Here is a 26,169-nt window from a genome sequence, read left to right as displayed (position 1 = left end):
TGCCATACTGAGTCAGATCAAGGGTCCATCAAGCCCAGCATCCTGTTTCCAACAGTGTCCAATCCAAGTCACAAGTACCTGGCAAGTAACCAAATATTAAATAAATCTCAAGTTACTATTGCTTAATAATTAATAGCAATTTATGGATTTTTCCAATAGGAATTTATCCAAATCTTTTTTAAACCCAGTTACACTAACTGACGTAACCACATCCTCTGGCAATGAATTCCAGAGTTTAACTATGCACTGAGAGAAAAATAATTTTCTTTGATTTGATTTAAATGAGCTACTTGCTAACTTCATGGAGTGCCCCCTAGTCCTTCTATTACTAGAGGGCACTACTCTGAGAGAGTAAAAAACCGATTCACGTTAATCTGTTCAAATCCTTTCATGATTTTGTAGACCTCTATCATATCTCCCCCTCAACTGACTCTTCTCTAAACTGAACAGCCCTAACTTCTTTAGCCTTTCATCATAGGGGAGCCGTGCCATGCCCCTATTATCATTTTGGTCACCCTTCTCTGCACTTTCTCCACTACAACTATTATCCTTTTTGAGATGCGGTGACCAGAACTGCACACAGTATTCAAGGTGCAGTCTCACCATAGAGCGAAACAGAGGCATTATGACACACTGTTTTATTCGCCATTCCCTTCCTAATAATTCCTAATATTCTGTTTGCTTTTCTGACCACCACAGCACACTGAGTCAACGATTTCAATGTATTGTCCACCGTGACACCTAGATCTCTTTCCTGGGTGGTAATTCCTAAGAAAGAACCTAACATTGCATAACTACAGCAAGGGTTATTTTTCCCTATTTTTCACCTTGAACTTGTCCACATTAAATTTCATCTTGCATTTGGAAGCTTAATTTTCCAGTCTCACAAGGTCCACGTACAGTTTATCACAATCCACTTGAAAGTTAACTATTCTGCATAATTTTGTGTCATCCGCAAATTTGATCACCTCACTCATCGTACCCCTTTCCAGATCATTAATGGATAACAGATTGAAATCGTTGGTTCAGTGTGCTGCGGTAGTCAAAAAAGCAAACAGAATGTTGGGAATTATAACATGGAAACATAGAAATGACAGCAGAAGAAGACCAAATGGCCCATCCAGTCTGCCCAGCATGCTTTTGCACTTTTTATTCTCTCATATACTTAAGTTTCTCTTGGCTCTTATTAACCTTTTTTATTCTCTTTCCCTTCCACCCCCGCCATTAATGTAGAGAGCAGTGTTGGAACTGCATCTAAGTGAAATAGCTTAATTCGTTAGGGGTATTAACAACCGCAGTAAGCAAGCTACACCCATGCGTATCTGTTTATCCAGACTATGTAATTAAGTCCTTGTTGATTGTTGCCTGCCTGAATATAGATCCAACTTTCTTCATTCCCCCTGGCGTTGAAGCAGAGAGCCATGCTGGCTATGCATTGAAAGTGAAGTATCAGTCTTGCTCCCCTGCCGATGAAGCAGAGGGCTATGCTGGATATGTGTGAAGTGTCAGACTTTCTCCCATGCTGTTGAAGCAGAGAGCTATGCTGGATATGCATTGAAAGTGAAGTATCATGCATTGAAAGTGAAGTATTAGCTTATTTGGTTTGGGGTAGCAACCACCGTAACAAGCAAGCTACTCCCCACTTTTTTGTGAATGCAAATCCACATTTCCTCATTGCCGTTGAAGCTTAGAGCAATGTTGGAGTTGCATTAACTGTGTGTATTTTTATTGAATAAGGGTATTATCACCAGGTAGTAGCCATCGTTCCCGTGAGCCACCCACTCTTCATTCACATCCTCTAGACTCTATGGATCCACAGAGTTTATCCCACGCCCCTTTGAAGTCCTTTACAGTTGAAAGGGAATGGTGAATAAAACGGAAAATGTCATAATGCCTCTGTTTTGCTCTATGGTGAGACCGCACCTTGAATACTGTGTACAATTCTGGTCGCCGAATCTCAAAAAAGATATAATTGCGATGGAGCAGGTACAGAGAAGGGCTACCAAAATGATAAGGGGAATGGAACAGCTCCCCTATGAGGAAAGACTAAAGAGGTTAGGACTTTTCAGCTTGGAGGGGGGATATGATAGAGGTGTTTAAAATCATGAGAGGTCTAGAACGGGTAGATGTGAATCGGTTATTTACTCTTTTGGATAATAGAAAGACTAGGGGGCACTCCATGAAGTTAGCGTGTGGCACATTTAAAACTAATGGGAGAAAGTTCTTTTTTACTCAACACACAATTAAACTCTGGAATTTGTTGCCAGAGGATGTGGTTATTGCAGTTAGTATAGCTGTGTTTAAAAAAGGATTGGATAAGTTCTTGGAGGAGAAGTCCATTACCTGTTATTAATTGAGTTGACTTAGAAAATAGCCACTGCTATTACTAGCAAAAGTGAAGGAGTTCAATTTCGTGAACCTCTGAAGACTGAACAACTGAAAAGTCTCTCGTCTAACCATGCCAGCAGTGAAACGCACAGCCATTTTTAATGTACTAATATTTGCAACGCAAACGGCACATAATGCGTAGTGACGCAGTTACGCACTAACATTTAGTGTAACGTGACTCCATTTTGGAATAATAATTTGTATTGTATTAATACGAACGCCGCTGTAAAATGTCTAACACGTCAATTAAATGACGAAACAATAGTCTGATCATAAGCTACACCTACTAGAGGACCACGCTAGCTAATGCTTGTTCAGCAGTTTGTAAATTGTTTGTTCAGCAAAACCAGAACGCATGTGTGAAAGATAAGAGTTGTAAAGTGCATAAAAGTTTGCTCCTAAGCGGGCGTGGCATGCAGTTGTACTGAGCCTTTGTCTTAGCTGCATCTTGCTGGCAATAAAAGTCTATCTTTACGGATCAGTTGTCTGGACCTCCTTACTGACTTTTAGAGATGGTTACATTTGGCGAGCCAGCCATGAGGTACCGGGGACGCTATTTTAGCCCCCCAGTTGGTCCGGTAGTTTGGTGGCGGAGCGATCCCCCAGACTTACCTGGTGAGTGGCCACCGCTGAGTTCAGCGATCAGGTTTCTGAGGGGACCGTTCCACAGAAAATCTTCTGAGACCTCTGGGCTGGTGATCCGGGAAGAAGGCTTTCGCGACGATCGGAAGACCCCTGCAGGCGAGTATTGTGGGAACAGTGGAAGGAGTAAAGAGTAGATAAGGAAATAACCGGTCCATCCCCGAGCGGACCGAGGGGGCTTTGATCACACCCCGCGCAGTGTTTTAGTAGGAATTCTGTTCCGAAGACCACGCGCATAAGAAGAAAATTATAAGTGAAGTATATAATAGCGGGAACAGGTTTCTTGTTGTGTGAAAGAGAGTGAATGGCCTCGCAGTTCTAGACCGGGCGACCGCGTTCTAGTCGAGGCGATTGTGACCCTTTTGTGTCTGACGGATACGGACCCCTTACCTATCCATCTTCCCTTCCCTCCTTTGTCTGTGATTCTATCCTAATGGGAGGGGGCTATTCAACTCCACTAAAAGTCATGACGAAGCACTATAGTGAAGTGTTCGACAGACGAAAATGTACAAAACCCGGAATGATTCAGCGTTGTACCCATAGGTGGCCCAGTTTGTGTGTAAATTGGCCTCCGGCAGGAACTTTCAATTTCCAAACGGCCACAAGGGTCCTGAATATAGCCCTGAAACAGGGGGATACGGGTTGCCCTGAGGATATACCGTATATAACTGCTTGGCTTGCAGTCATTGAGAATCCTCCGTCATGGGCAAAGAAGTTAGTGGAGGGAGCCGCCCTCGTAATGGTAGCTCAAGTGCACAAAATGGGTGACCGGAAGTCCCCAAACCGGAAGAGAAAGGGACAGGCAGCCATATTGGGAACCAAAGAGCAGGCGTCATCTGCGGCGACCATATTTGTAGTGCAAGGGAATTCACGGACTCAAGAAAAAAAAGTTAAACCCCTGCCGCCCGCAGTACTGTCCGATGCGGAACATCTCTTGCCGCCACCATATGCCCCTAGTTGTCCTCAATTGTATCCTGCGCCACCTGGTCCCTCAGCCCCCGCCAGTGCACAAGCCGATCCTAGAGTAGCACCGATTCCCGAAGTACGGCTTGAAGGGGCGGCAGCAAAAGCTGAAGACGGCGGCGAGTCGTCCGTGGCAGACAGCACTCGCAGTAAAACCCAAGCCGCAAGTTTGCAACTACCAATCCGGGAAACATCCACTGTAGTTCCCGTGGTCCCGACTGAAGAAAATGAATATTGCACTACGCAAACAATAAAGTTATTTACTTACATACCTTTTACATCCAGTGATCTTTTTAACTGGAAACAACTTGGCCCTTCTTACGCTGATAAGCCAGATCAGATGATAGATTTTTACGAGGAATTTTTGCAGCCCATAACCCCAACTGGGCTGACATTCGGCATTTAGCCTCCATTCTTTTCACCACTGAAGAATGCCGACAAATACAATTAAATCTGGAGGAGGCAGCTCGATTAGGAGCTGGGGCGGATGGTAATCCTGATGAAGCAGTGAAAGCACAAGCCCCGGTTGCCGATCCCAACTGGGATTTCCAGACTGCAGCAGGGCGCGAGCGCATCGCTGCTTATCAAACCGCGTTTCTTGAAGCTTTGAAGAAAGGGAAGAAGAAAGTCGTGAACATGGGAAAAATCCAAGACGTGGTGCAGAGGAGAGACGAGACCCCCGGAAACTTTTTGGAACGGTTGATGGACGCATACCGACAATACAGTCCATTTGATCCAGAGGACTCCAAAAATCAATCCATCATAGTGATGAGCTTCGTCGGACAATCCTGTCCAGACATTCGCCGGAAGTTACAGAAATCGGAAGGATTCGAGGGAATGTCTATCAGCCAATTAAAAGCCATGGCCGATAAAGTCTATGTAAATCGAGAACCTGACGTAGGCAAGAAAGAAAGTAGAAAGTTAAGAGAAAGTGTCAGTCTGTTAGCCGCAGCGTTGGAAGAAACTAATTTCGGGAATTCGTCCAGGCACCATCAAGGATATACTGGACCCCGAGGAAGAGGCAGGGCGCCCTCTAGAGGGCCGCCAAGAGGACGAGCAAATAGAGGAGGATCGTTTAGAGGTGGAAGAATGCCATTAGGAACCAATCAATGTGCATTCTGTAAACAAGAAGGACACTGGAAGTCTGAGTGCCCGGAGGCTTTGCAAGCAAAACAAGAAGGATATACTCCGTCCAAACCTAAGGAAGCGGAATGGCAAATGGCCGTGGGAGAAACTTCCGGCGAAGACAGTGAAGCATGACTAGACAAGGGAAACCTTCCCCTTGATCCTTTGGTGGAAATAAAAGTAGGAAATGAAACATTCAAGGGATTACTAGACACGGGGGCACAAAGATCTGTAATGACCACCGCTATCACCACGCCCACTTCAAAGAATATTTCTATAGTTGGGGCTTCTGGAAAACCACTAATTGCTCCCTTTCTCCAGAAAAGACAGGTTCGAGTAGGAGGACAATTAGTGTCCCACCAATTCCTTTATGTCCCAGGATGCCCAGTACCACTCATAGGGAGAGACCTCCTTTGTAAATTAAGAGCTAATTTACAATTCGAATCCACTGGCGAAATCAAGGCATCTTTCGCTGATAATCCAGTCTCCCTCATTTGTCCACTCCAGGAGGAATGGAGACTACATCTCCCCGTAGTTGAGCAAATCACTGAACACCGATATAAAGATAACACCCTTCTCAACGAAAAACGAAGACAACTAATGGATAGCGTGCCCAAAGTGTGGGCTGAACAGAACCCGGGAGGAATAGCCGTCAATGCTACCCCTGTTTGGATCGAGATGAAACAGAATGCACAGGTGATCAATCAACCTCAATACCCCATTCCATATATGGCCAGGCAAGGAATCCAGATACATCTACAGAGACTGTATGATTTGGGCATTCTCCGGCGAATCCGATCTGCGTGGAACACTCCTTTGTTGCCCGTAAAGAAACCTGGTTCTACTGATTACCGACCAGTACAGGATCTACGGAAAGTGAATAATCAAGTAGCAGATCTAGTAGCCCTCGTACCAAATCCATATTCAATCTTGGCTCAAGTCTCTCCTGCGTCAAAGTGGTACAGTGTCATTGATCTCAAAGATGCCTTCTTCTCCGTTCCAGTAGCGGAGGAATGTCAGAAGATTTTTGCCTTCACATGGGAAAATGCGCACACTGGAATAAAGCAGCAGTACACATGGACTCGCTTGCCTCAAGGGTTCAAGCACTCACCTACGCTGTTTGGTGAGCAACTGGCAAAAGACTTGAAGATGTACCAAGTCATGTATGGGCCAGTAATACAGTATGTGGACGACCTTCTGTTGTTTCGAGAAACGTATCTTGAATGTGCAGTAGCCACCCTCCACTTGCTAAAGACGTTGTACTCGAAAGGATACCGTGCAAGTAAAAAGAAGGCGCAAATTTGTGAGTTGGAAGTGGAATATTTGGGCTTCCAAATTCGTGAAGGCACTCGTTGTCTTGGAATCTCTCGTACTAGTTCAATACGAGGTCAACCTGTACCCACTTGCAAGAAAGAGCTCCGAGCGTTCCTTGGAGCTGCAGGATACTGTAGACTGTGGATTGCTAACTATGCAGTTATTGCCCAACCCCTGTACGACAAATTACGGGGAAAGGAAGCAGAGTCTCAAACTTTTCAATGGGAAGGACACGAGCTAGCAAGCTTACGTCAACTGAAAGACGCCTTGATTGAACCCCCTGCTCTAGGGTTGCCTGATGTAATGAAACCATTTCATCTATTCATCGATGAAAAGAAAGGAATGGCCATTGGGGTATTGACTCAAACTCTAGGCTCGTGGGAACGACCTGTTGCATATCTGTCAAAAGGAATGGACAATGTTGCAAAAGGATGGCCAGGTTGTCTTCGAAGCATTGCAGCTGCATGCTTACTAATTCCAGAAGCAGTCAAATTAACTTTTGGTCAAACCCTGAACGTAACGACTCCCCACACCATTCAAGGACTGCTAGAAACCCATGGACCAAAATGGATGACTAATTCACGTCTTGTAAAGTATCAAGCTCTGTTATGTGAAACTCCCGAAATTCAAATACAAGACAGTAAGAATTTGAATCCTGCAACCTTACTCCCCATTCCCACTCCAGTTACTCATAAATGTGAGGAAATCATGGCTACAGTACATTCCAGCCGACCTGATCTGCGCGACCAGCCCTGGCAAGGAGCATGGACTTTATTCACTGATGGGAGTAGCCAGGTTATAAATGGACTTCGGGTAGCTGGCTATGCTGTGGTTTCTGAAGATGACATCATCGAAGCTGAGCCCCTACCCCCGGGAACATCAGCGCAAAAGGCTGAGCTCATCGCTCTTACTCGAGCTCTGCAGTTGGCAAAAGGACAAACTGTAAACATCTATACTGATTCTAAATATGCTTTCCTTACCATCCAAGTACATGGAGCCTTATACAAGGAACGAGGATTCCTAACTGCTGAAGGGAAGCAACTAACTAATGCATCTGAGATACATCAATTGTTAAATGCCGTATGGGCACCGAAAAGAGTAGCTGTTATGCATTGTAAAGCCCACACAGGGAAATCAGATCCCATTGCAAAAGTAAACCAATGGGCAGACAAAACAGCGAAAGCAGCAGCACGTGCACATTTATCACACACCCCAGCTACAACGTGTCCACTTCTACAATTCCCAACTGAAATCCCAGCCTACTCTACGGAAGAAAATGATTGGGCACAAACTGAGCAGTTTCGCCAGCAGAATGGTTGGTGGATTCTGCAAGATGATCGAGTATGGATACCTGAAGCATTATCATGGACTATAGTTAAGGAAGCCCACAACAAAACCCATCTTGGTCGAGATGCGTTAACGAAGCTATTGGGGAAAACGTATTACATCAACAGAATCACTCAATTGACCAAACATGCAATCAATCAATGTGTCACGTGTGCAAGAAACAATCCCAGAAATGGACCTGGTCCTGCCCCCGGACATATCCTACGAGGAACTACACCATTTCAAGTTTGTCAAATCGACTTCACCCACATGACTCCCTCAAAAGGATACAAAGCAATGTTGGTAGCCGTCTGTACTTATACTGGATGGATCGAAGCCATACCTACAAGAACTGAAACTGCCAAAGAAGTGGTGTCTTTACTCCTTCATCAAATCTTACCACGATACGGATTACCAAGGCAAATCAATTCAGACAATGGACCAGCTTTCACCAGCGAAATTACACAACAATTGAGCTGAATTCGGGGTGTTAAATGGCATCTGCACTGTGCGTGGAGACCTCAGAGCAGCGGAGCTGTTGAACGAGCTAATAGAACTCTGAAAAATCAGATGGCTAAGCTGTGCCAAGAAACAAAGACTAAATGGCCAGACATCCTACCTTTAGCTTTACTACATATCCGATGTAGTCCAAGAAAGTCTGGTCTAACACCTTATGAAATGATGTATGCAAGACCTCCACCCCTTCCATCTTTTCCTGAATCACTGCAGATACAAGGAGAGCTGTCTCTTAGTAATCAACTTAAAGGACTACATAACACAGTCATCGCCATCCAGAACTATACATGCGATATTGAACCACTAGTCTTGCTAACCCCGACTCATCCATTCCAAATCGGAAATTCTGTTTGGGTGAAGGACTGGGATGAATCAGACTTCCTCAAACCTCGATGGAAGGGGCCACATACTGTGTTATTAACCACTCCCACAGCTGTGAAAGTCTCCGGATGCCCTTCATGGATTCACTGGACTCGACTGAAACCAGCTGCCTCTAATTGGCAAGTCTCCAGGATTGGAGACCACAAATTGAAGTTCACTCAAGGCAGGCACAGTGTTAGTCCTGGGTAGAAGACTTCAATAATTTACTAAAGAATATTAATGTGTACATTTCTTTCTTTCCTTCCTTTCAGACTCGATACCTTATGACATCAATTGTCCTACTCCAAAAATTCTGAATATGGGAAGTCGCCTCAGTCCAAACTGGTACCTCCAGCTGACAAGACTTCTACAGATTTTACTACTGATCTCCTGCACATCAACTACATCTCTTATTCTGCCTCTGAGCAAGAATTGTACAGAGTGTATCAAACTAATACGTACTACAACTCAGGATGGATTTCAAATTGTCTCTACCATCATCCACCAATCTCAACCTCCTACTTCGTGTGCAACACAACCTGCTTGTGCACTGAACACAACTCAAGGATATCAGTCGTTCCATCGATGTCTAGAGGGTGACAAAGTCATTTGTCATACACCAACCACTCCCAAGTACTATAACATTACTCTCACTGCCGGGTTGCCAAAGAGTTATACTTCCAGCATTATCCCGGAAGGAAAAGGGATCTTGTACTACATCAACTCAACTAAGATCCTTATGGGAGGCGGATCTAGCGTTACCATTACCTTCGATGCATGTGATGCAATTGGTAAACATCCAAACGCACTCCATTGTGGTTCTCAATCCTGGAAAGCTTCATACGTTTACAACCATAAATACCTCTGCCCCTACAATCGAGCAGCCAATCCATCTAGCTGGTTACCATGTGGAGGGGACCTGACTCTGTCCGGTTGGGCACTGGTCTGCGACTACACTGGAGGGGGTTACCATGGCTGCCACGGAATAGGCAGATTAACTGAAGTAACTGGAAACATTGTGGCATTGCAATGGCCAATAAGAAGTGAAGGATCTCCATGGCAAGATACTTGGGGATTTGGTATCGACGGAACTGGAAAAGACCCCATGACTTACATTACCATCACACAGCGAAGAGACAAACCCCGTCCAATCATACACCAGACCACTGTGGTTGGTTATCAATCCTTCTTTGATGAGATATCCCATGTTACCGAAGAATTGCAAAAACACACATTTTCACATCAAGCAAAGAATATGTTCGTGAATTTGGCTGAAAATATAGCTCTCTCTCTGGAAGTTAAAAATTGTTTTGTATGTGGAGGTACAAAGACAGGAGAGCAATGGCCCTGGGAAGCCAAGGAGATATTCCAACATGACCTCGATATCCTGAATACAACCGTAACTTATAAGCGGAAAACCAATCCATATGAGTGGGCTCTCCAGACTGATGTAATTGGCAGACGATGTATATCTCGACAACATTCACGTATATATACTGTACCTGTTGGAAACTCCCCATGTACCGGGGTTCTCACTGCTAACCTCACCAACCACACATGGTGGCAAACTGACAATTCAACCATGCCCACTACCTTTTGGACTGAATTAACTTTAAACAAAACATGGTCTGCTGCAGGACTGCCCACTACCACCTTCGCCGCTCCAGATGGATATTATTTTGTTTGCGGGCGAAGGGCTTATGAACAGTTATCCACATACTGGTATGGCACCTGTTTTTTGGCAACAATCCGACCAAGCTTCTTTCTCTTACCAATCACTGCTGGAGAAACGTTAGGAGTCCCGGTGTACAGTCCCATGAAACCGAACAAACGTCGTAGAAATAGTAAAGTTTCTATTGGAGACTGGAAGGACCAGGAATGGCCTCCAGAACGAATTGTACAATATTATGGCCCTGCCACGTGGGCTGAAGATGGTCTGATCATAAGCTACACCTACTAGAGGACCACGCTAGCTAATGCTTGTTCAGCAGTTTGTAAATTGTTTGTTCAGCAAAACCAGAACGCATGTGTGAAAGATAAGAGTTGTAAAGTGCATAAAAGTTTGCTCCTAAGGGGGCGTGGCATGCAGTTGTACTGAGCCTTTGTCTTAGCTGCATCTTGCTGGCAATAAAAGTCTATCTTTACGGATCAGTTGTCTGGACCTCCTTACTGACTTTTAGAGACGGTTACAAAAGTAACATGGTATAGACTTAGTTTTTGGGTACTTGCCAGGTTCTTATGGCCTGGATTGGCCACTGTTGGAAACAGGATGCTGGGCTTGATGGACCCTTGGCCTGACCCAGTATGGCATGTTCTTATGTTCTTATAGGCTCGTGTGTCACCTTTAAACTGGCTTGTTTTATGATTAAATTACAGGATTTAGGGATAAAATATCTGAAAACTAGAATAGCCCAGGGCACAAAGAATTTTCTAAGGCATAAGAAATCTATGAGGTACCTCTTGCTGGTATTTAGGCTGTAGAGGCTTGTCAGTGTCATGGCACTGAGGCTTATTATGTGTAATATATATGTAATTTGCACAAATACATTCTTCCAACATGTGAAACTTGGCTACCATAGCAACCGAGCTACACATTATGGTGGACCGGTCATGTGACCGCATCACGTTGGCAGATGACGTTCGGGGTTTATGGGCAGCCAGTTCGACCGGGAATTCAAAAACAAACACAAATCTCCAGAACTGGGGGCAGCAAAGCTATTTTGCCATCTGTTTATTATATTCCATGTTTTGGTTTTTTTTTTTTTTTTTTTGTCATTGCTTTACAATAAATGTTTTTAGCTCTTTGCAATTACACAAGAAAAATATCTATATAATTACATAGTGAGCGCCCCCGGGTTACCGGACAGTTTGGGGGTCATCCTGGAAACGTGATTTGGTCCTCCTTTTTATCCCGTTTGCTACCAGATTGGTTATTATTTATGAGGTCAGGAAAATGAGCCAAAGAGGACACGTTTGAGTGGCGCAACAGCAGTAAACCAAGACCCTGACCTGTTCATCCGAGTCCTAGAGCCGTGGGGTATCGCTACCGATCCACCTTAAGAAGGCGGGACTCTCCTCCCCCTCTCCGCGTGACCTCTTCTGCAGAGCCTCGCACGTGCTCCGGCGGCGGTTTTTAATCTTCCTCGGTGTCTGCAGCGCTGCTCTCCCCGGGATCGGAAATCCCCTGCGAGCCCCAGATCTGTCTTTCTCCGCTCTACGGAGGCTCGGGAGAGGAGGGACTTCATCTGAGACTCGCAGGAATCAACTCAGCCTCCGCCTTAGTCATCTTTAACCAGCGTCTGCCGAGAAAAAGCAAAGCCAAACCAAATCTCCAGCCTGCATCCACCCTAAGCAAGGCGAAGACAGTAGGGAAATGGCCGATCGAGATCCTGATCCGGTGAGAAAGTCTTCTCTATCCTGTGCATTCAAAGCACTAGCGCTTAAAACGTTTCCCGGTGCAGCACTTTCCTCCTCGTAGCACAAAACAAAGATATTTTCCCACCCGGCAAAGCTTGAGTTCTGGTCACCAGGGCAGCGGAATGCCTGGGGAAGGGATGGAGATGGATAAGCCAACAAAGGTCCACTCCCTTTCTTTTTCCCACTTCCTCCCTCTCTTTTCTCCTGCCCCATCTCCTCTTGCTCTCTTCCTCCAATCCTCCTTCCTCTATCTCTGTCTTGCCCTGCCTCACCTCCCTTTCTTCCCATCTAGGATCCCTTTCCCCACTGATCAGAGCCAGGAGGAGGGGAACCACATCCTCCTCTGCTGCCTGGCCCCACTGCTGCTTTGAACAATGCAGCTATACAGATTCCCATGCAGTTCAAAGCACTCAGGCCCAGAGCTGCAAAGGTGGAAGGTGTAGCTGAAACATCACAACTCCTTTTCCTGCAGTCAAAAAACTGCTACCTGTCCACCGGCTCAGGTTCATGTGGCCTGGTTTGTCCTCTGTTGGAAACAGGATGGTGGGCTTGATGGACCCTTAGTCTGACCCAGCATGGCAATCTCTTATGTTCTTATCTTCTGCAGTGATTTTGCAGGAAGGGTCAGATTTTGATGGGGCCATGGTCCCTATGGCCCATCCCTTTCCAGCATCTATGCTGATGGTCATCCTGAGATTAGCAGGGTGGATGAGTGAATGCCAACTTTCTCTCTGTAAAATCATGAGCACACTGGCCCTCTATCACAGTCCCTCCCTTCTCCTCATATTCTACCCCAGCACTCTTCATTTTCCTGCCTTCAACCACTTTTGTTCTCCCACCAGTTGAATTGCTACTGCTGCAGTTGCTGCCTTCTTCATCCAACCCTCACAAATTGATTTTTCTGGCCATCATGTGCTGATATTGTTTCCTCCTCCTTCCAACTGAATCCACGGACACCCAGAGATTTCCAGTGTTTGTCTGTAGGCCAATCAATCTTCACAAAATACTGAATATTTAAGAGGTCTCTTCAGGCTATAATTTACTGGGGAGCTGATCTAACTGATAAAGACCATATAATAAACTTTATTATACACACACCATAATGAAGCTGGAGGGAAAGAGGCTGAAGGTGTCCTGTTTGCTGTTCCAGGCATTGATCACATTCAGTGATGTTGCTGCATATTTCTTAGAAGTGGAGTGGGACATTCTGGGAGAATGGCAGAAGGAACTGTACAAGAAAGTCATCAAGGAGATTCATGGCTTTCTGATGTCACGAGGTAAATATGCCTTCTCTACCATCTGCTACTCAAACACATTGCAGAATTGGTGTTGCCATGTTATGGCTGGAAAAATCCCAAGTGCCAGGTCCAATGTCTACTAAAATTTTGGGTCTGGTTTCTGATACTATTCCAAGTACAACAGGAGCTGCTGTGGCTTTCCAGGGCTCAGTAAAAGACACCATGGCTGCTGGTTTGCCAGGCCAGCTATAATTTGCTGGCCTGGCAAACTATACTGCTCTGTGCTCGTGTAGGATAAAACTTGCTTGTTAAACCCAAGCCTTCATATAAGATCAGCTAGAATCTGTCTCCTCTCTACAACAAAAGCTGGTACAGAGGAACAGAAGGTGGATTTACCTCTCCAATTCCCACCTAAGAGCAGCAACTTCTGTGTGAGGGCCTGATATGTTAGCTGTGAGCTAGATAATTTTAGACGACCGGGTGAGACACCAAGTAGTCTTTCCATTTGGTAACTACATTCCACAGGTCAAATATCCTCATTCTTCCTCAGAATAATCTTTATATCCCAGGACTTGGGTTAATCAAGTGGCAGGCTGCAACTGACTTGTCGTACCAAGATTTTGTCACACAAATGGAATAGACTTAGTTTTTGGGTACTTGCCAGGTTTTTATGGCCTGGATTGGCCACTGTTGGAAACAGGATGCTGGGCTTGATGGACCCTTGGTCTGACCCAGTATGGCATGTTCTTATGTTCTTTTGTTCTTAAATACAAACACAAAGATATAAACACACACACACTCATACTGTTCTCCATGAAAACAAGTTCACATTTAAAATATAATTTGCTATTTTTATTAATAGGTTATTCAATTGTTAATCCTGACATAATATTCAAGATTAAAAAGGATGATGAGAAGTATTTCATTCAACATTTTGAGTGGGAAGGAAAAGAAAACATGAACGACCCCACCATTAGTAAGTAAATGTTTGAGATTTAAAGGACTTTGCATTTTCAGATTCATTTATTATTTATTTATTTATTTTTCATTTTTATATTCCGATGTTTCTGTATAGGATACATATTGCACCGGTTTACATGAAAAACTGAACTGTCGCCTTGTGGCGAGTACAAAGAACATGGAACATGTAATACCAAATAAAATAATAGAAAAGTCTAACAAAAATAACAGGTTAAAATCACAGGAGATGGGCCATTAGCATCAAATCTTTGGAGACTTAAAATCCATTCCCTAGTATATTATTAGCCGGTCTTCATTAAATCCTCCTAGACATACTTCTTTTCTTATAACAGGCCTCCCAGTTGTAACATCTGTGTACTCACTGAGTGTCAAACAAGAGCAAGATCTACCATTCATAAATCATCCTGAATCAGAGACAACTGATGGAATCTACCCTCCTGAAACAGGCAAGAATACATATCTTAAACTTCTTTACATCACTTTAGATTATACAGTAAGTTCTCTGGGGTAGGGACTATCCTTAACAAGTGACATTGGTGAAACAAGGTCAGAAGGAGAATAAAAATGTAAGTTAAGATTAAGATTATATTGTTTACACCATGGAATTTAGTCCTCATCAGTCACTGATCTCCAGCAACACAGAACTTGCAGTCTACTTCATTTTTCTATATATCCATTACCTAAGTACTCAAGTGTCTTATTCCTTTATGTAATCTGCTGTGGACTACATTTATGAAAAGATGGAATATCAAGTGCTTATAAATAAATTAATTAATAAATAGTTGGGTTTTTTTAACCACTGCTGCTCACTGACTGAATTGAGGATGCTAGGTCTGACCAAGAGTCCATCGGATCCAGCATCTTGTCTCCACCAGTAGCCAATCTGGACCTCTAGGAAGTATCCAGCAAATCTAGTTTCATTATATCTTTTTTGAGCCAGAGTGACCAGAACTGAACGCAGTACTTAAGATGCAGTTGCACTACAGATCTATACAGAGGCATTATGATATTCTCAGTTTTTGTTGTGGAATCGCTGGAGGCGGTTCCATTCCTGAGAAATTGTGTTCCCCTGGGCCACAACGCAGCTGCAGAGGAGCTCCAGCAAGTGCCGAGGCAGGTAAAGAGTGTCCAAGTATAGGCTGGTGTTGCTAGAAGTATTGGAAGTAGAGCCCTGGCCTCTGCTGAACCTGTACGCAGCAAAAGAGACCCAACAACGCAATGTTGGTCTCTGGAGTAGTCCTCCGACCACTCGATAGCCCTTTCAGATCTGCCACATTGGAGCAGCAACTGCGACAGGACGGACAGTAGTTGAAGGAGGAAGGCATCAAACGAAGACGAGACTTGAAGACTGGAGATGTGAGGGCGACACGAAGAAGACGAAGACTCAGGTTAATTGAGGAGACTGAATCGATACTGCCACATCTTGTGCCCTACACAGCCAAGGCAGGGCTGGTTGCGGACCACGCTACTGGTTCCCCACTGAGGTTAGTTGAAGAAGACGAGACGAGACTCAGGCTGGTTGAAGGTGAGACGAGACTCAGGTTGGTTGGAGGAAAAAGGTGGTCTGAGACGGGACTCAGATGGGTTGAAGGAAGAAGGTGGTCTGAGACGGGACTCAGATGGGTTGATTGAAGAAGGTGGTCTGAGACAGAACTCAGATGGATTGATTGAAGAAGGTGATCTGAGACGGGACTTAGGTTGAAGAAGGTGGTCTGAGATGGGACTCAGGTAAAAAGGAGGACTCCGGAAGATTGAAGAGAAGGTCTGAGAAGACTCAGAATTGGTTGAAAATAGGAGGACTCCAAAAGAGCCACAGTGTCCACAATACTGTGTAGATACTGCCACACCACGCGTCCTACACAGCCAAGCCTGACTGTGTTGCGGACTACGCTGATGGTTCCCACTACAGACTGCTAGAAGATACAGGACGAAGACTCCGGTGAGGCCTACTCCGAGGTGCGCCCTCCACAGCCAATCAAGGCCAGACGCGGACCAAGCCAACAGAACAGGTTTTAAAGCAGAGTTCATTTGTGAAAACAGAGGCAGGCACAATAGACTCCGAAGATCCAGAGACGGGACTCGGAGCCAGAATCACAGAGGCAGGACTCTGTGAAGAAACACTGAGGCGAGACTCGGTGCAAGGAGGATTAAAAGCCGGGAGCTTCAGGAGGTTGTGTTGCCGAGGACATGGAGATCAGGATACATGAAGACAGGATACGTGAAGACCTCTGGAGACCTCTGGAGAAGAAGATTAGGTAAGAAGGCATCAGGAAATAAAGGTCAGGTTATGTGAAGACACCTGGCAATGAAGATCAGGATGTGAAGTCATGAAGGTCGGAACATCTGGAACACAGAAGCTTGACAAGACGAGAGACCAAGGAACCAGGAACATTTAGATAAAGACACGGGATCCCACATAGAACGGAAGCCTTGAGAAGCTGGAAGACGAGAGTCCTAAGGAGGACTGGCTCCTTGTGAAGGCAAGGTTGAAGTGAAGACTGAAGCTTTTTATACTGCTAGAGAGGCGGCTCCCAGGATGATGTCAGAAATGCACCACTCCCTTGCTGGCCCTTTAAGAAGGGAGAGGAGGTGCGGCCTCACCCCTTAGGAAGAAGGGGCAGGACCATGGAAAGCGGTGTCCCTGCCACTGAAGGTGAAGCAGGAGCTGGGCCGCGAACCAGGCCCTGATGTCGGAGGCGCTCTCCTGCCTCAGAGGGTGGACCGGAGGCAGCTTCAAGGCACAGGAAAGCCCGGGGATGACAGGCCCTGCCCACGGAGGGCACAAGTTAACTATGGCGGCCTCTGGGCCGCGTGAGAAGCGCGTTGGTGGCCTTCTGGCTGCAAGGGATGTGGCAGCGCAGCACCAGCCGCATGAGGGGCGTGTCTGCGGGCTCCGGGCCGCATGGAGTGCAGCAGCGCGGCACCAGCCGCGTGAGGAGCAGGTCGGCGGCCTCCGGGCCGCGGGAAAAGAAGAAAAAAGGAGATGAGAGGCGGCTCATGGCCCCAGCCACGGGCCGGATCGCCACAGTTTTGTTCTCCATTCCTTTTCAAATAATTCCTAACATTCTGATGCCCTTGCAGAGCCTGGTGGAGTAGAAAAGGGGAGTTGCTGCCATCCCCACCATCGTCAGCGGTAGCATCTTCTGCTGGGCAGCTGGGGCCCACTACATCTGCTGCAAGTGCATGGTGCGGGCATGCCAGGACTACTCGTGGGCACTGGCCAGTAACAAATGCCATACCCAGGAAGTAACTGCAATCCCCAGTCACTGCTAGTAAAACAAAAAAGAGGGTTGGAAGGTTCCGTTTGCATAGCAAGAACCAAAACTGGAGAATGCCACCAGGTCAAAGTTTAGCGAGAAAGCTCATGAAACTTGTTGAGGGGGATTTTGGAAGGGATCACAATCCGCGATGGCACAGTAATGATTTTGGGAGGGGTGGTGCAGTGAAGTTGTGATAACAAAACATAGATGCAGTAACTTTAAAATGAACGCGCAGGTGCACATACACGCAGATACGCTAGAATTTTAAATTATATGCACATTTACACGCATATGATTTAAAATACGTACGTATGTGTGCTCCTAATTTTACTTGAGCAAACGTATTTCACATTGCTTCCTTAGGGCTTTGTCAGCTTTAATGCGCACAGGTAAACAGATTTAAAACTTGCTTGTGTGAAGGCCATTCTCAGTTTTACTAATTAGTTTACCAGTTTATCCAGTCCATCTTGAGGTCATCCAGACCCCTCTGGTTCTTCAGCCTGCAGTCCCCCCAGTTGACTCAGACCCCTCACCTGGTCCTTTTAGGCCTAAACAGAGATTTATGAAGACTTGCACCTCATCAGGAACAGAAGTATACATGCGTGACTAACAGCTCATTGAGTGCTATGGCTGCCAGTTTTAAAATATGGATTTATTAGCCGTTAAGCCCGTAACAACGGGCTACATTAACATTTTTTTTTCAGTCCATTTTCTTACCCCTCATTCTTCCCTCCCTCCCCTCATTCTCCCCCTCCCCCCATTCTCCTCCCTCCCCCCTCCCCCCTCATTCTCCCTCACCCTCTAGTCTCCCTCCCACCTCCCCCTCCCCTCACTCTCTCCATCCCTCTCCCCTCACTCTCTCCTCCTCCCCCTCCCTCTCTCCTCCCTCCCCCCTCCCCTCAGTCACTCCCTCCTCCCTCAATCCCCTCCCCTCTCAGCTCATTCACAATCTCTTTGGATGGCGCAGACGGAAGATATCTGGGGGAGGTCCCCTCCCTCCCTCGCGCGCGCCACCGCTGCTACTGCTTCTGCTCCTCGCCGCCGCTACTGCTCCTGCTCCTGCTCCTCGCCACGCCATTTTTGTTATAGGCAAGCTCTGACCGACGTGCTGTCCGCGCATGCGCTGTAGAGTTGCTCTCTACTGCGCATTTGTGGCACGTCGGTCAAGCTTCATTTATCTAGTAGATATGTATAACTCTTAGCCCCGCCCTGGATTGCCCATGCCAGACCCTAACTTCACCCCTTTTATTTTTGCTTGGGTATGCTCATATACACGCGTGATTTGTGTCTTTTAAAATATGCACGGCCCAGTTACTTGCATATATGGACCTTTTGTTCTGGAGACTGTCTCCAAAGGGACAGAGACAGGATGGAGGCAGTCCAGAAAAAGGCGACCAAAAAGCTGGAGGGTCTACATAAAATTACTTATAAGGAGAGATTGAAGAACCTAAATATGTACACCCTGGAGGAGAGGAGGAGCAGGAGTGATATGATACAGATTTTCAGATACTTGAAAGGTTTTAATGATCCATGGTTAACAACAAACCTTTTCTGTTGGAAAAAAATCAGTAGAACTAGGGGTCACGATTTGAAACTCCAGGGAGGAATACTTAGAACCAATGTCAGGAAGTATTTCTTCACAGAGAGGGTGGTGGATTCCTGGAATGTCCTTCCGGAGGAAGTGGTGAAGACTAAAACTGTGAAGGAATTCAAAAGGGGCATGGGATAAACACTGTGGATCCATAAAGGCTAGAGGATGGGAATGAAGAGAAGAGCCAAGGGGGTGGCTTGCTGGAATGGTGATGGCTATTACCTGGTGATTACTACCCTTACTCAATAAGCCTTCACACGGTTAATGCAGCTCCAACATTGCTCTCTGCTTCAACGGCAAGGGGAAATGTGGAAAAGAGGATTTGCATTCAGACAACAACCAACAAGGACTGAACTACATAGTCTGCGTAAACAAATAAGTGTGGGGGTAGCTTGCTTATTGCGGCGGTTACTACCCTAAACCAGTTAAGCCTGATACTTCACTTTGAATACATATATAGTATTTCTCTCTGCTTCAACGGCAGGGGGAAATGTGGAAAAGAGGATTTACATTCAGACAACATCCATCAAGGCATTGATCTGTGCAGTCTGTGTTAACAAGCATCAGGATAACTTGCTTGATGCGGCGGTTACTACCCTTAACCATTAGGCCTTATGATTCACCTTTGATGCAGCTCCAACATTACTCTCTGTATCAACGGCAGGGGCTGGCAGGAAATTCGAAACAAACAGTTACCAACAAGAGCCCTCAACTTGGTGATCAGTGAAACAGATAAGTATGGGAAAATAAGTGTGGGAGCTTGCTGGGCAGACTGGATGGGCCGTTTGGTCTTTTTCTGTTGTCATTTCTATATTTCTATGTTTAGTGTGATCAACGCTTTTAAAATTCACCCCTTAATTGGGGTATAAAAATTACTAAAATTTACTGAAAATATGAAGTGCCTGCCATTAGCAAAAGCTCTTTGGTTTTACTTGTATTCTGACCCTTATTGAGAAGATGATAGACCTAGCCTAGATCACATTATTTACACCATGGACTTTAGTCTTCACCCACCACTGAACTCCAGGAACATACTTGTAATCTACCTCCTATCTCTCTGTCTCCATTACTTAAGTACTCAGTACTGGCTTAAGTACTCCATTACTTAAGTACTCAGTATTAAAGTACTTAGGCCTTTATTTAGGAAATGGTGGAATATCAAGTTCTTATAAAAAAAATAAATTATTAAATAGTTGACTTTTTTAACCACTGCTGCTCACTGAGTTGAGGATTTGAACTTATTGTCCAAGATCCTTTTCCTGTGTGGTGACTCCTAACAGGGAACCTAGCAATGTGTACCTGTAGTTTGGATTATTTTTCTTTATGTGCTGGATGCATCACTTTAGGGATGTGCAGCCAGAAAAAAAATTTTCTTATTTGGTTCTTTTTTTTTTTTTTTTTATTCAGTTTGATATTTATTTTTTTGTTTTTGGTTTTTACCTGCTAATTTTTGTTCCTGTAATATCACAGATCATTCCAGACTCCTGGTGTTATGCTCGTTGGTCGCAGAAGGGTGCGACCACTAATGCTCACCTCTTTTTATGCAGCCCTGACATCATTGGGGAAAGTGGCGGCCTCCGCCAGCTACCGCCGACTTCCCTGGTGTTCTCGGGACAGCGTGGGCTGCCGACCGCCATCTTGCTCATGGGGTCACTTAGGCGCGCGCACAGGCCAGTATTAAGCACGTCATGGCGGGAACCTCGGGGGCGTCCTCTCCAGATGACGTCTACACTCTGCTGTGCTTAAGCTGCCTGGTCCTGCCTATCAACGAGTTAGCAAGGAGTTCCCTCACTGCTGAATCTGCTTCTCATGTACGGACTTCATGTTCCAGTTCCTGCACTTCGGCATGAGACGCTCTGGTTCCCGCTCCTCGGGGGCCCTTCCTCGTCTCTGGCTATCCGCTCCTCGGAGGGCCTTCTGCCTTGGACTGCAGTCTGTTCCCGTACCCCAGGACCTGTTCTGGAACTATCTCTCTGTGAGTACCTTGACTCCACGGACTACTTCTGAGAAAGCTTTATTGTGAGACCCTCTCCGGTGTACCCCGTACCTCGGGCCACTACCGTGCCAGCACTTGTGAGGAGCCACCTTGGTGTACCCTGCGCTGCAGGTCATTGCCACATCATTGCTACAGGTTCCTCGCTGGTGTACCCGTACCCGGGCCACTACTACATCTTCTCTGAGTGAGGAATCCTTCGGTGTACCCTGCGCTGCAGGCCACTACCGCATCACCACTTCAGAGAGACTACTTCGGTGTACCCCGCTCTGTGGACCATTACCGGATATTCACGTCTGAGGCATTCCCTCTCGGTATACCCCTTTTCTGCACCTTATCTCCTCCTTCTGCACCCCTCGCTACTTTTATAATAAAGACTCTATTCCACAGCTGTGTCTGACGTCCACTGAGACTGCGCCTCCCGATGGTGAGGCTCACAGTGCTTCTCCCTGTGGGCGGTACCATCTCTCACCTTGGCCCAGGGCCCACACATCTACAAGTCATAACACCTGGGTTTTGCATCCCTGCCAGCAGATGGAGATAGAGAAAGTTGCACTGACACTGTATATAACCTAATGTACCATCTGCCACCCTCGTATTTCTCTGTCTCCAGCAGATGGTAGATGGTGTAAAACCTGTAGTCTGGAGAGTTTAAAAAAAAGTATTAGATGGAAAGATGGAAGATTTCCATCCAGAGGATTGTGAGGTCCTGGTGGGGCCATCCTCCCTGGTTTGAGGTGGACAAGCAGGGGATTTATGACCTGTTTTGCTGGCTCACTCCTAAAGTCAGTGGGGTGGACATCTGGTGATCCAGATCCCTCAATCCCCACATGGTAGCCTTGGGACCCGCTAGCAGCTCAACACTGTTAGCCTGGAGGAGCAGGGAAGTATCCCTTTTTTCTTTCATATCTCCAGGGCTAAGTTGCTGTGGTTTGTGTAAAGTTGTTTAAAAAAAAAAAAAGAATAAGGCTTTTCCTACTCAGCGGCTGGGTTCATGGTTGATAGTAGCAGCAACTTTCCTGTTTGAGTTTGCATGTGAGGACATGGCTGTTCTCCAGGTTCCCTTGGGTGAGTCAGTGCAACGAGTAGCAACATACATCCCCGGCTACATGGTAATGACACGCAGCAAGGCTTGCCATGCCTGTGGCGGGTCATGTTTGCGCTTGAATCGTGTAGGCTTGTGCTCGGGGTGCGTAACAGGTGGAGAAGGCACTTCAGGGGGGACTTTTTCCTCTGCTCCTACCACTGCTAAATCAGCAAGGGTCTCCTGGGGCTAGACTTGCTGGGCAGGTTCCAGTTAGCAGCACGGGAATAACAGCCATTTTAGGTGCTTCGGCAGAGCCATCTGTGTCAATGGGGGAGGACAGGGAATCACCACGTAGCTATCTCTCGTTGATTGTTCCTGGGAGGATCTGAATTTGAAGATGTTCCCTTGGATAGGGGAGGCTTGGATTTTGGGGATTTTCCCTTGGAGTTTATTTTGCTCATGCATAAGTCTTATTTAGCAGAAAGAGCAGCTGAAGAGGATGCTAGTTCCAGGTCTTGATCTAGGGGTGACACCCGGTCCGTAAAGAACTCTGTGCAAGTTAAAAGAAAGCATTCGCAGAGTGTTCGCCATGTGCAGGGTCTTCCCTCTCAGGCAGGTGGAATTGAGGTGGATACTGAGGACTCAGATGATCCAGAAGCTTCTATGGGGGATTCCCCAGGTACAGACCAGATGCTGGATGTGGCAGACCCAGCCAAGGAAACAGAGGAGGTTCTGGTTGCTGAGGAGGATAATCTCAAGGTGGTATGCCTTTTCCAAAGAGAGGAACTTTGGCCTTTGATTCTGCCTGTGCTTCAGGAACTGGGGATCAAAGGTCACAGGAGGAGTCTGACCTGGAGAGATCAGATCCTGTGTTTGGATGGTTTGCGGTTCAAAAGTGAAGAATTTGGTAGTTTGGGACTGGGACACTCCACTGTCCAGCTTAAGGGTTGGCAGAGCGATGTCAAAGCTGTATCTGTTGCCAGAAAAGACGGAGTTTTCTAAGGTTTCTTACTGACCATGTTGGCAGTCAGTAAGAAGACCACCATTCCGGTAGTGGGGTCAGCTGCTCTGTGGGATATACAGGATCACAAGTTGGAGCTTCATCTAAAGAGGATTTTTGAGGTGTCAGCTCTGGGCAAATGAGCCGCGATATACAGCAGTTTCATGCAGAGGGCTTCTCTTTGTTGGGTTCAGCAGTTACAGGAAATGCAAGCTATATTGGGTCTGGCAGCACAGCAGGCTGAATGCTTAGAGGCAGCAGTGGCATACATAGTGGATGCTCAGTAAGACCTGATCTGGACATCTTCCAGGATTATGATATCTGCAGTGATGGCTAGGAGACTGTTGTGGTTATGGAATTGGATGGCGGATGTTTGGTCCAAATCTCAGCTGTGAGCTCTTCCTTTTAAGGGAAAACTCTTGTTCGGAGAGGACTTGGAACAGATAATAAAGCATCTGGGTAGTCCAAAGTTCACAAGTCTAGAGGCAGATGATTTTTTTCCTGCTCAGGCATGGTTTCGGGATAATAAAAGATTTTGCCAAACTGAAGGTTCTTTGGGGCTTTGGGGTGGTCAGAAGCTATCCTGATACAATCTTGGTACGGGAACAGGAGGTGCGAAGTCCTTACAATGAAGCGAGGATGGTCCAGTTCTGGCTGTTGGATGGTGCTTGATGCTCTTTTATGAGGAGTGGACCAAAATTACCATGGACCAGTGGGTCCTAAGTGTGATAAAAGAGGGTTATGTGTTAGAATTTGATCATCTGGTTCAAGATGTCTTTATGGTTTCCCCTTGCACTTCTCATACCAAGCGGGAGGTTGTTCAAGGGACAGATGATCGCTTATAGCATCTAGGGGCTGTACTCCCTGTCCCTTGGAAAGAGCAAAGGATAGGAAGGTATTCCATCTATTTCATAGTTCCTAAAAAGGAAGGGACGTTTCGGGCGATCTTGGAGTTAAAGAAAGTAAATGCAGCTCTCAAGGTTTGTTTCCACATGGAGACTGTGAGGTCAGTCATAATGGCAGTACGCAAAGGGGAATTCTTGGTGTCTCTCGACTTGACAAAGGCATATTTGCATATAGCCATCAGGGATTTCTGAGGTTCATTATCCTAGGGGAACATTTTCAATTTCGGGCCTTTCCCTTCGGATTGGCGGCAGTTCTGTGTACCTTCACCAAAGTGATGGTGGTGGTGGCAGCCACTTTATGAAGAGAAGGTGTGTTGGTGCATCCATATCCAGATGAATGGCTCTTTCATGTGAAATCAGAGGACCTCTGTTGGCAGTCGGAATGGAAGGTACTGATGCGCTTGAAGTCTCTAGAATGGGTGATGAATCTGCAAAGAGCTATCTAGTCCCCTCTCAGACTCTGGAGTATCTGGGGGCACGGTTCGACACACTGGCGGGAAGAGTGTTTCTCACAGATGAGAGGTTGCTGAAATTGCAGGAGCAGGTTTGACATCTGCTAGGACTCCCGGTGCCCAAGGTCTGGGACTATCTACAGGTCTTAGGCTCTAAGGTATCGACATTGGAGTTAATGTATTGGGCATTTGTACATATGAGGCATCTTTAGAGGGCTCTTCTCTCCTGTTGGAATCCATTATCGGAGGAGTTTCTTTTTCCCCTTCTGCTACAGGGGGAAATCAGGGACAGTCTTTCATGGTGGCTTATTTGCGCCAGTCTTGAGCATGGTTTGGAATTGGAGGATCCGAATTGGGTGATAGTCACCACTGATGCCAGCCTTTCCAGTTGGGGGGTGGTGTGTCAAGATTAGTCGATGCAGGGCCAGTGATCAAAACAGGAAGCCACATGGTTTATCAGTCGGTAGAGACGAGAGCGGTGCATTTCACGTTACTTGCTTTTCTGCTACAGTTTTGTGACCATCCGTGCAAGTTCTATTGGACAATGCAACAACAGTGGCCTACATCAACTATCAGGGCAGAAGCAAGAGTTAGGCAGTAGCTTGAGAGGCCCAGGAGTTGATTCTCTGGGAGGAGCAGCACTTGGAGCGGCTGGCGTCATGTCACATTGCCAGGGTGGACAATGTTCAGGATGATTTTCTCAGTCAGAGAAAACCCTTCCCCAGGGAGTGGGAGCTGGTAGATGCAGCGATGTATCTCACTCACAGAAAATGGGGATATCCACATATGGACAATGGTGACCAGACAGAAGACCAAGGCATCTCAGTTTTAGAGCCACCGAAGAGAACACAGGGCAGAAGGAATCAATGCTCTGGTTCTGCCATGGTCTCAAGTAGTAACTGGGCAACATGATTCTGGTGGCACCAGAGTTTTACAACCGCGGGGCCTTTGAATCCTGTTGAGGACGCGGAGGCGCGGTCGCCTGCTCCTGGGAGATGGTGAGCCCTTGGGCCACAGGGCGGCTCAGGGAGGAGCCCCAAGACACACACCCTGGGAGGTGAGTGTGTACAGGCATGGGCGGAGCAGGAGCAAGGCTGGACTGGAAACCAGGCAAGGAATGTCAGGAACTGGAACAAGGTAGGCTCAGCCCTCCACTGGACCTACACGCACCAGTGTAGGTCCAGTGGAGGGCAACGAGGTGCTGGTCTCAGGAGTAGCCCTCCGGCCACTCGGTAGCCCTTCCGGACCCGCTGCTTGGGAACGACGAGTGCGTGAGGCCAGACAGAGGCTGAGCGCAGGAACAAGACAAAACATGGAACTTAGAACTGAAGACTCGGGATACTAGGAAGACTTGGACTGAGGAGTCAGACGAAGACTTAGAAGACTCAGAAGACTCAGGATACTTGGAAGACTCAGGATACTTGGAAGACACGGACACGGCTCAGGATACATGGAGGACTTGGTCTGAGGACTCAGACGAAGACTTGAAGAACTCAGGATACTTAGAGGACTCAGACGAGGACTTGGAAGACTCAGGATACTTGGAGGACTCAGACGAGGACAAGGATTCAGGAGCTTGGAAATCTCAGGCACAGGATTCAGGAACTTGGAAGTCTTAGGCAAGGATTCAGGATTCAGGCACAGTACTGGGTGGGTGCTGCATTGCAGCGC

The 26,169-nt window shown here is 46.4% G+C and overlaps 1 protein-coding gene across 5 annotated transcripts in view; it reads left to right on the top strand.

Moving 5' to 3' along the window:
• The window catches only part of LOC115093130 (zinc finger protein 701-like), a 135,775-nt gene that overhangs the window by 60,666 nt on the left and 48,940 nt on the right, over window positions 1-26,169 (top strand). The window contains exons 1-4 of one of the 5 annotated variants that reach the window (XM_029604869.1): window positions 11,753-12,031; window positions 13,202-13,328; window positions 14,152-14,265; window positions 14,603-14,716. In XM_029604869.1, coding sequence (XP_029460729.1) covers window positions 12,008-12,031; window positions 13,202-13,328; window positions 14,152-14,265; window positions 14,603-14,716 — 379 coding nt within the window. In that variant the 5' untranslated portion in view covers window positions 11,753-12,007. Of the gene's footprint in view, window positions 1-11,751; window positions 12,032-13,201; window positions 13,329-14,151; window positions 14,266-14,602; window positions 14,717-26,169 lie in introns of those variants that run through there. The other 4 variants (XM_029604879.1, XM_029604860.1, XM_029604883.1 and 1 more) reach the window with 4 other exon arrangements.

The sequence above is a fragment of the Rhinatrema bivittatum genome, chromosome 1 (genome assembly GCF_901001135.1).
Source record: "Rhinatrema bivittatum chromosome 1, aRhiBiv1.1, whole genome shotgun sequence".
Lineage (NCBI taxonomy): Eukaryota > Metazoa > Chordata > Amphibia > Gymnophiona > Rhinatrematidae > Rhinatrema > Rhinatrema bivittatum.
The sequence above is the reverse complement of the archived record's forward strand: the minus strand, read 5'-3'. Positions and strand labels throughout refer to the sequence as shown.